Here is an 11,457-nt window from a genome sequence, read left to right as displayed (position 1 = left end):
CTGGGTCCTATGAAAGCTGTTTACACCCAAAATACAACAAATGTGTTTAGGTTTCAGAGTTGACACTCAAAGCAACACCTTACCACCAGGGACCAATAGTTTACTGTAGCCTAAACCACAATTTGGAGATCATAATGACAACTTTGCTTTAAAAGACTACACACTAGGGCAGAAAGTATAGCAAATAATGCACTGTGTTACCTGGGCTTGTAGATCTGCTATCGCCGAATGTTCACCTATTTTTGACGAATGACATGCCCAGTATGGACACTACTGTACATTTGGTAAATTTAACCAAATGTACAGTAAGTGGTTGTCCAACTATATTCAAAGATAGTTTGACAACCACTTCAGAGGCTATATACGACTACGTATGATAACAGCATTCTAAGGTTGGCAAGAAATATTACCTCTAACAGTAGCCATGTGTCTTTTTTTCCCCCTTGTGTCAAATGTTTGTATATATGTTTCGCATACATGGCTGCTGTGTCGCAAGACAAATTACAGTGTGAACTGAACTGACAATAAATACTATATCATATGGTTGCTTTTCCAGTAGACAACTTTCAAAGTTTGTTTATAGTTTGTGAAGGTTTCATTGTGTCATAATAAGTATGTAGGCTTGAGAACCAACAGTTCCCGAGCCGATGTACAAGTTCATCACCCAGCCATGATGTAGAAGAACCCATTTTCATACCAAACAATAAGCTAAATCCGTTGACACTAATAATGGTGATAACCATTTACAGTTGGGACATTGGATTCTGAAAAGCAATGTATAGAGTTTGTTCATTTCAAGAATGATAGGTCTAAATCTAATTCCTCTGATGCTACACAGTGACATACTCAGTGTTCCTCATGAATTAACTGAGAATTGTACAGCAGGAATGTCAGGAACTGATCATAATCTATTTTTATTGTTTTAACCAGCCATGTAGGATGTCCTGTAATATTGAGCGTACCTAATCTTATGTTGTGAACCTAGAATTCCTTTTGCATGCCAGTCAGAGTTGCCCCTGTGCAACGGATTCTGTCCGTTCTTTTCTTCTTCTTTTTTTTACACAGTGAAATATACATTGGTAAATTAGCTTTCACATCATATTGCTCAGGTGGATCTTGACCATGACAGCAGTACTTAACAGAATGCAAAGAATCTAGATGGAAAGGAGATTCAGTAGAATGATTAAAATAGAACTATACAACGTCTGGAAGGTTTCCTGACTTCAGTAGCCCATGTTTTATTTGGACCAAATCAAGTGTTTAAATATTAGCCTGGCTACTAGTCTGTCTGCCAATCCTCTACTACTTGAACCTTACCTGTCATCAACCTTTTCCTACTACCTCTTTTTGTTTTGTGATTCATTCATTTCAGGTCCACCTCAATCAGTAATACTGTTTCTTGGTATGAAAAGGCTTGGTTTCAGTCTCAGTGTTTAATCAAGTAGCTCCATCTAGTGCACTGATTTGGGTAGTGCATGTAGTAGACAGGTAAAAGAGGCTTCTAGTAGTCAATGATAGTATTTATTTGTAGGATTCAAAGATTTTACTTTTTACAAAGGCTCAGCATCAGCATCATATATAATTGTATATAAAATAAAAATTTACAAATACTGATTTTGTTTTGGACAATGCCAAACAAGGGCTGTCAAGTAAGATCTTGGTTCAGTTTAATGTGCTGTATTTCGCTAGAGATTATGTATTAGAAGAAAAAGAAAGCAAGAAAAACAAAATCTGGTAAATGTGTCTCAAATTAAATCTAAAATTTCCAATACAAAATAAACATTGTGAAAATAAAATGCATTTAAGATAATAATTATTCTTCTGGAATTTAAGACTACAACCAAAACATGGATGAGTCGCTCTCGATAAGATCGTCCGCCAAATACCTACAATTGTAAATCTTAGAACCAAAACTAGAACTAGAAATAAAATGTCATTGGTCCTTTGATAATGGGAAGAATAGTGAGCTATTTAGGCCTACAGTATAAATTGGAACAGTTTGGTCTGACTTATAAGTCAGTGGTATTAATGCATCATTCTTTCAGATAATGCTAGTTTCCTATCCACCAGGTAGTTATACATTCACCTGGTTCACTCTAGAACCCAGACCAGGGAGGGACGTGCAGAAAATGTTAGAGAGGCAGGGGCTGAAATTTCTAAAAGGGCTTTGGGGAGAAAATATTGAAAATAGCCGCGTGCCTGACCCAGACACAGGCAAGGAAGATACTGCATCTCTCTATCTCCTTCTTTCTCGCACTCACATAATATTTACTTGCTCACACTCTCTCTTTAAGACATGTACATTTTTCCACATGTTCTTGAATTTAAACTGGATGAATGTACTGTATAACCAAAACCAGATAACTGAGTTCCTCATCAGTCATCACATGAATGTGTGTGTCTAGGACGCAGAGACAGGCAAAGAAGATAGGATGAGTGCTCGCACGCGCAGGCGCGCACACACACACACACACACACACACACACACACACACACACACACACACACACACACACACACAAGCGCGCGCACGCACACACACTCTCCATCAACTCTCTTCTCAGTGCAGGTCATCGATGCTCTGAGTGAAGCGTTCTCCCGTGTACAGGCCGTAGTAGAGCGTGTCCTTCTGGGCCGCGGCCCAGGACATCTGTTGGCTGGAGAAGCGGGCTGCCCAATTCCCCTGGGGGTCAACAGTCACCACCCCACCCAGACCGGACACCCTTTCCTTCATGTAGGCCAGGCCCAAGTCACTGGCCTCCTCCACGGAATGACCTGCGTGTAGATGAGAGGTGAATACATGTTTTATATTTTCTCTAATGTCAAGTAACTACAAACGCACTTTGAGTTAGGTTTTACATTGTCTATATAGTGTAAATAATAGAGGATGTTGAGTTGGGTATTACATTTTCGCTAGTAGAGCATTTTAAGTTAGGTTTCATGTAGGAAAGATGCTATAAATATAGTGTCATTATCCCATGGAAGGGATGAGGAATTACTGTCATGGGCATATGGAGAGATGAGGGGGAAGATAATGATGCTTGGAAGGACAGAGAAAATTACGCCATGAATGGAAGGGTAGAAGTGACCTTGCTCCATGTAGAAGAGGATAAGTCTGGCCAGAGTGACCTTCATGATGGCTTCTCCATGTCCAGTAGGAGACACTGCTCCAACCTTGTTATCTGCATAACCCCCACACCCTGCGCCACACACACACACACACACACACACACACACACACACACACACACACACACACACACACACACACACACACACACACACACACACACACACACACACACACACACACACACACACACACACACACACACACACACACACACACACACACACACACACACACACAATGCATTACTCTAAGGAAGATGTTGTACCTACCCTCTCCCCTTAGCCCCACTCACACTTATAAAGCGATTTTGGGTGCTCAGAAAAGCGTTATATAAATTCCAGATATTATTATTATTATTTGTATACAGTCACTGCTGCTATGAAAGCGTTTGGGACAATTTAGTGCCCCTGAGACCCGTGTTGCACATCAGCTCTCCACCCTCACCTTAGTGAGGATGGAGTTAAAACATAACATGCCACAAATGTATATACTGATTTACTCTCAAGAAGGGTTTCATTCAACAGGGCTACCATACAGAAGGCAAGTATAATATCAGTTGATTTCCTTTCAGCTTTTGGTTTACTGTTGTTGGAAATAAGATAATAATGCAATTGCACTTCACCACTCAACACTAGATGGTAGTGTCAACACTGTTTAAGGGGCATGAAACCCCCTGCCTGATTTTCTAGTTTGTTTTCAAATTCAGGTTAGAAACTACAGTAGATTAAGCCCTATGCACCTCCATTGTATACATTGGCATACTGTCAATTTAACTGACGACGGCGTAGACTACTCCTTTACAGTAGACACTGCACACCCACACGTTTTACAGCTAATCTCTATGGAGTAACAAGTTTGTAACACTTTACCTGAACCCACCATCACAAGACAAGCACAATCATTTTCTAGACATGTCATGACAGCTGTCATATGCAGTAGCCTACCTAGTTAGCTAGCTTTCTGTTTCCCTTAATGTTTACAGTACTATCGTCTCTCGGGTCAACAGTTACAAACAGGGAGTTCACAGAGGTTGGAACATTCAGGACAGCAGTGCTAATTTTGACCTGAAAGTTTCAACAATCTATCATATTTAAAATATCGTAATCATTGTTTTGGAGTAGTATTCAACCTTTTCCTCTAGTTACCTTATTGGTCATCTATAGTTGGTCATTTACATCAAGTGTTATATTCTGTCCATTATCTCATGGCAATCTGCACCAGTCACCCATTTACCGATTGTGATAAATAAGTAACATAATGGTGGAGTGTGGAGATCAAACTCCACTCACGGTTGATGCCACCTCAGAACAAAACAACAACAAACCATGGCTCTGTACTCTGAACACAACTGTGAGATGTGTCAGCCTCTGTGAATTATATTATTCTAGAGTATGTAGCAGCAAAATCATTCAAAGTCCTTGGTCAACACATCTAGAAAATAGTAAGCATTAGTACCATAATGCTCTAACTTAACCTAAGATAACCTAAGATAACATCCCTCTAACATAATGCATGGATATGTGTGTGTATGCTTTTGTGCACAGTACGTCAGCAGTGACATAAGTGGTTTGTAGCTCTGGACTCCACTGCCAGACACAAACACACAAATCCTTCTTCGAAACCCTGAGGGTCAATGGTCTGTGTCTCAAAGTAGCATTTTTGCATTTTTATGTTATCACTGTTCTTTGACCCCTTTGCATCTTTAGCCAAGATAATACAATCATGCAACCTAGCCAGTGACCTTACAGCACTTTTGCGGTATACAGTATCTTTGTATTCTCACAGTCAGCTTCACAAGAATTATTTGGGACACATTGGGACACATGGCAGCCATGGATTAAAATGGGATAGTGGGAGGGTTTCATACAGCTGACCATTATGTTACATACTCAACAGGCAGATGGTTATTTCAACCCTGATGGATGGATGGATTGCTTATTGTAAATCACTCTGGATTAACAGTGTCTGCTAAATGCCTAAATTGTAAATTGGATGTATTGACAGACAGACAGACAGACAGACAGACAGACAGACAGACAGACAGACAGACGTAGATTCTACTACATACAGCAGGGGTCTTCAATGTTTTCAGGCCAAGGACCCCTTAGTTGAGAGAGAGATGAAGCAGGGTCCCCCACAACCTTATCATAGATTCCATAGTTTCATCGTTTGACAGCACAATCATCAGTGTATTTTGGATTCATGTCAATTTGTGATTTCAGATATTTAACCACTTGAACCGTCAATAATTAATAAACTTGACCTTCCACTCTGTACTTGTACTTTTCCCCTCTCCACCAAAACTCTTTGCTAAAAATAGCCGATCTACAACTCACAACGCCTCGCAGCGCAAGGCGTTGTGAGCTTGTAGATCAGCTATGTTCTCTAAGTTCTCAGAATATGGACACTAGGGTTCAAGTGGTTAATATAAAAAAGGACCCCCTGTTGAAGACCCCTGACATACAGTATGCAGGACGTAAGAAGTACTGACCTATACAGGCCGTATCGCCCACTCGTCCCTCCATCTTGTTTAGCATGCCACCCGTAGAGGTCGCACACGCTATGTTCCCCTCCGCATCTACTGCCACTGCTCCCACTGTCCCCATCTTCCCCCTGCACGCACAGCATTCATTTATTAAGACCTGTTTATCTGTTAATAAAGAGACAGTGAAGGAAGGACATTATCCGAACGGAAGAGAAAGAGGAAGGCTTGTATCCACTACACCAGTGGTTCCCCAACATTTCAGCCTGTGACCCAAAAGAGAGATACCATTTGTTTTGCCCGGGGACCCAAACTAGTGAAAATAGCAGATCTACAAGCTCACAATGCGTCGCTTTGCACCACGTTGAGAGCTTGTAGATGAGCTATTTTCACTACTTCTTAATTATTATGATACTTTATTTATGGAATTTCTTAGATGTGTTTGTTTGTTTGAACATTTATAAAATTCTTAATTTCTTTTAAAATGATATATTTCAAAATATTTTCCATCTTTTGAAATATATATTTTATTTTTTGTAGGAAAAGAAAATTAGATTTTTACTCGAGTCGTCATCCATAAAAATTGGCTTGCGACCCACATAATGGTCCTGGTTGTTGGAAACAGTGCTACACCATCAACAAGTTGAATATTTCCTAATGAATATAAATACAGTTGATCATGTGTCTCACATTTGGCATTCCACAGGGTTGGCATCTGGGGCCAGGTTCTTTCTCCAGCGCATGCGGGCGTACTCTGTGATGAGGGACTCTGCTGGTACCTCTGGTACGCACATGGTCCGTGCAAACTGATTGGCACCCTCTGCCGTCAGACACAAATGACTTGTCTGGAACAGAAGGCAAAGGTCACTAATCCCTATTAGAACAACGGTTTCCAGACATGTGTCACAGATGGCCATGTGCATGCAGGTGTCCATTCCACCCAAACACCACAACAAGTCATTTCCCTAATTAACACAACTACAGACAGAATTAACTAAATCACCTGGTACTTTATAAGAGAATATGGCACTGTCTGAGTTGCTCTGCTGCAAGCACAAAGGTACTCTGCTGTTTGCTAAAAATAGTATTTATTTTAAAAGATCTGTTCATTGCAAACTGTAACATCTCCATCAGCATTATCATGGGATGTGGTCTGTTGAAATGACAACATGCACAAGGTTGGCCCTCTGACTAGACGTTGCAATTAAACTTCGCTTAAAAGCATTCATCTATATAGTATCATAAACATATTCATAATTAATCAGGGTGCATTAAAAGTGTGGATACTAAGACAGGCATTGGATCGTATTGCATTGTATTAATAACCAGGCTATATTGCCATGAAGTAGCTGGAGTGTCGTTACATTGGATCTACAAAATGATAGATAAACATAAATAAATAAATGTCCATCACCATTTTCTGTGGAGGGCCTTATCATCATTTCGATGTTTATTATTGTTAATAATTTTATTGTTGATTCTCTTAACACATCGGGTGCCCACGTGGTGTCTACAAGCCAATCTCTTTGATGTCGCTGGAGGCCCACGACGCGTTTGACGCGTTGTACAGTAAACTATACTGTACTGTAGCTACTGCACTTGGCTGCCGCGGTGATGAAACAAACTCCATTTCCCAACATGCAGCGCGCAATTACGTCACCCGGACGCGCTGTGTGCCTCGTGGACTTCCTGTCTAACGGCTGCACAAAAACGTGGTTTTCTCCTAATCTAGCTTTTAAATCACTTTCATTTCAAAACGGCAGCCTCTTCTACCTGCCATAACACAAACAATGTGGCTTAGAAATGATAAAAAACGGTCCTGACTGAAAGAAAAGATTTTCGCGAAATAAACAGGACATACTCCGATTACATTTACTCGGATTACTTTTCTCGCCAGTACTCTCGCCGGTAGGTAGAATGACGCGTTGCCATGGGCACCAGCAACACACACACGTCATACATCCGGGCACTCGATGTGTTAATGCTTTTTATTTTCACAGTACACTTTTTGAGTAGCCTATATATATATATATATATATATATGTATTGTTACAACGCTGATGACTGCTTAACTCCGAAATGGGTCCGTTGTTGCTGCCTGCTCTGCAACATACGGTACCATTGTATAGAAAAATTAAAAACGCCTTAGGTCTGTGAGTGCTGGTGTTCTCTTTGAGTTGTTATTTTATATATACTGTATGTGTGTGTAACTGCACACACCTTTTCCATAACCAGGCGTGCTAGCTGGATAGGGTTGGCTATGTTGCGTACAGCGGACACTGCTCCACTAGCTAGCGTCCTTCCATCCATGACTATGGCATCCATCTCTACCTCCCCTTTGGAGTTCAACACCGACCCACATCCTGAAGCATGGTGAGAAACAGCAAGATACAAATATGGTTTCAATTTGAAGCCTTGACATTTTAAAAAGCAATAGCAGTAAAATGATATATTAATTAACCAAACTATATTTGTATTAGTCATGGGTCAAAAAATCTAAACATGCTATTATGTACAAATAAGTAGGCTACTTCAGCAATGTGTTTCACAATAATGACATTTTACTTGATTAATCATCATACAAGTAATCGCAATAAATGATGTAATTGTGTTTTTGGCATTGAACACTAAAATTCTGTTTTGTAAACAAAAATATAACTTAACTTAAATATATGAAGAAATGACTGACACACTGCATTTAATAACTTACAATCAATTTATAGCTCACAATCGGGATATGCTGTGAGCTTGTAGATCTGCTATTTTTGCACCTCTTTTAATATTAGAATTTTCAACATGGAAACAATTATGACGATTATGCAAAAATAATCGCGATGATCAAATAATCTATGTTATAGGTGATTACTGTATGTAATAATAATCGTGACAGGGCCTGTTATGTATGTGCTCTATACCAGGGGTTTTCAAAGTGGGTGACGGGGCACCCTGGGGTGCCGTTATTTTCAGTCAGTTATAACCAAAATGGCTGTTATCTCAACGTTTTCCTCGCAACATAATCACTAAAATATCGTCACTGTCGGGCAGAAACCTTGTATCTCCAAGTTTCTTTTGGTAAAGCAAAGCCCTGCTTTCATCATACAAGACTGTCGCACAAAACTAGTGAAAACAGACGATCTACAAGCGTGTGTGCTTGTAGATCGGTTGTTTTCACTAGTTTAGTACATTCTATATGTAACGGAGGTGATCCGAACCTCCCCACCCGGTTTCGAACCCGGGTCTCCCGCGTGAAAGTCCAATATCTTAACCATCACTCCAAAGGGACATCCCTATGGAACGAGAGCAGATACTAGACTTTTGAGGCTTCAGGCTGGGGCTGCGACTCTCTCCGCCACATATAGATGATAAATACAAAACGAACGGTTTTGGACATACAAGGTTTCCACCCGACAACGATGATATGCTATAAATATAAGGTGCTGGGAGTGAAAATTATAATGTAGGGGTGCCTCGGATTAAAACAATATTTATGGGGTGCCCTGAGACAAAAAAGTTTGGGAACCCCTGCTCTATACCTGCGTTGAAGGCAGGGTTGTTTTCCAACAGAGTGACTGCCTCTACCACAGCATCCATGGCACTGCCCCCACCCTGCAGGATGGTGTACCCGCCTCGGACCGCCGCCCTCACCCCGGCACCAGACAGGTCCGCCCTCTCCTTAGGGATCCGACCCGCCCCTCCATGGACCACCAGCACAGGCAACATGACAGGTCAGCAAGGATGGAACTGGGGAGAGGTGGCACAGATAATTATATACGTTTAACCCAGGGGTAATCAACGTTTTCAGGCCAAGGACCCCTTAGTTGGGAGAGAGATGAAGCAGGGACCCCCACAACAGATGTTGTTTGACAGCACAATCATCAGCATATTTTGGATTCATGTCAATTTGTGTTTTCAGATATTTAACCACTTGAACCGTCAATACTTAATAAATTTGACCTTTCACTCTCTACTTAGTCTGCTCTTTTTTCCCCTCTACACTAAACTTCTTTGCTGGAAATAGCCGATCTACACACTCACAAGGCCTCGCAGCACGAGGTGTTGTGAGCTTGTAGATCTGCTATTTTTGGCTAAAGTTCTCAGATTATGGGTTCAAGTGGTTAATATAAAAAAGGAGAAAAAGATTTGGAGGACCCCCTGTAGTAACTCTGAGGACCCCCTAGGGGTCCTGGACCCCCTGTTGAAGACCCTTGGTTTAACCTGTTAAGACCTGAGGGCTGAGGCTGATTACACCTGAAAAACGTATGTTTCAATGATCAGTGGTTCTCAAACTTTTTGATGTCAAGGACCTTTTTTTATTTAGCCGCATCAAGGACCTGTTTTTATTTAGCCCCCCCCCCCTCTCAAAATTTGTTCCAGGGACCCCAAGAAGCAAAGATTTGAGTTACAAAGGGTTGCTTTACATAATATACAGTACAGTATTCAAAGATTTGATAAACCTTTCACGATTTAAAAAGTATAGCTCATAGCTTGTAGATATGCAATTTATTTAGTATGAACTAATGGTTAAAGTGGTTAAAATCTAATTGCTCTCCAGGTCTAATGAAACTTGTACCAGTGTTTCAACCCATCAGTCATATGACCAGAAAAGTTTTTCATTAAAACTACTAAACATATCGGCTTCTAACTTTTAAGGCAAAATCAATGTGTGTTTTGGCTCTAAACATCAATTTACTAACTATAATAATATGCAGTATTTTGACCTTTAGCGTATTAATGACATTGTTACAGTAGGCCTACATTACATTATAGCCTACAATATTGCCTATAGTGATATAGGAAATATGAATTGCTTAAAAAGTTCAACCCCATGCAGCAGGACGAAGCAGCTGAAATAACATTATTGCAAATGCAAGCTGTCTGAGCATGGAACCCGAGTTCTCACTTCTCAAGCACTTTTATTCAGAATCGGCTAAAGACTGCTTGCTGAGACTCTCAGCAGTCTTTAGCCGATCTACAAGCTCACGATCATGCGAAGGACTCATTGTGTGAGCTTGTAGATCTGCTATTTTCAAAAGATGTTTATTTGAAAATGTCAAGTTGGATATTCTGCATTTCTACTTTTGGTAATTACATTTTGATACCAATAAATATAGTTCTACTTTTACTCAAGTAATTTTGTTATTCCGGACTTTTACTTAGAGAGTAGGCTATTTCTACATTGCAGTATTGATACTTTTACATAAGTCACACAGACTTCACCACTGCAACGAACGGCGGTATGTTTACTGCTAGCTGTAGCCTTGCATGCAAGTCTCTTTACAGACCCGCAATGCATTGCAAACCTAACGGTTAACGATGTTTTCTATGTTTCAACAGATCAGAATGGGCTAAAATGCAAAAGACAAAACATAAACACATGGTTTAAATGAGCAGTGTTGTAATGGAAGACGAATGCACTCAAAAGGAAAAATAGCGACTTGTTTAAACCTTACCAGGAGGATCATTCATGTGTAAATGTTCGAGGATCTATTAATGTTCTAACATACAGTCTAGATCCCATACCCTAGATGTCCACGCTGCGATTGGTTGTCAACTTGGGCCAGGGGGTGAGAACCCTATGGTGAGAACCTAATAACAGTAGTGGAAAGAGTACTCATATTTTTTACATAAGTAAAAGTACCAACAATGTCTGCAATATAGAAATACTACAAGTGAAAGTCCGGAATTCAAAATGTAGGCCTACTTGAGTATGAAAGTATTGGAGGAGTGGAGGAGAAGTAGGCCTAAAAGAATACTTAAGAAATACTCAAGTAAAGCACAATACCTCAACATTGTACTTTACACACATGCAGGTGGATCTGGGAGACCAGAGTTATGAAGGGGG

General features: G+C 40.4%; 1 protein-coding gene across 1 annotated transcript; it reads right to left on the bottom strand.

Annotated features, from left to right (window-relative positions):
- Nucleotides 1-1,510: 1,510 nt before the first annotated feature.
- On the bottom strand, nt 1,511-11,131 carry asrgl1 (asparaginase and isoaspartyl peptidase 1). Its single transcript, XM_080739832.1, has 7 exons — nt 11,066-11,131; nt 9,149-9,356; nt 7,836-7,978; nt 6,306-6,460; nt 5,625-5,746; nt 3,090-3,200; nt 1,511-2,775 (listed from the first exon to the last, which is right to left on the bottom strand). Exons 2-7 carry the CDS (start codon nt 9,333-9,335, stop codon nt 2,561-2,563), a joined length of 933 nt encoding a protein of 310 aa, XP_080595958.1. The 5' UTR covers nt 9,336-9,356; nt 11,066-11,131; the 3' UTR covers nt 1,511-2,560.
- Nucleotides 11,132-11,457: the final 326 nt, after the last annotated feature.

Source organism: Nannobrachium achirus (genome assembly GCF_963921795.1).
Source record: "Nannobrachium achirus genome assembly, chromosome: 13".
NCBI classification, from domain to species: Eukaryota; Metazoa; Chordata; class Actinopteri; order Myctophiformes; family Myctophidae; genus Nannobrachium; species Nannobrachium achirus.
Note: the sequence above shows the minus strand (reverse complement) of the source record. Positions and strands in the feature narration are given on the sequence as shown.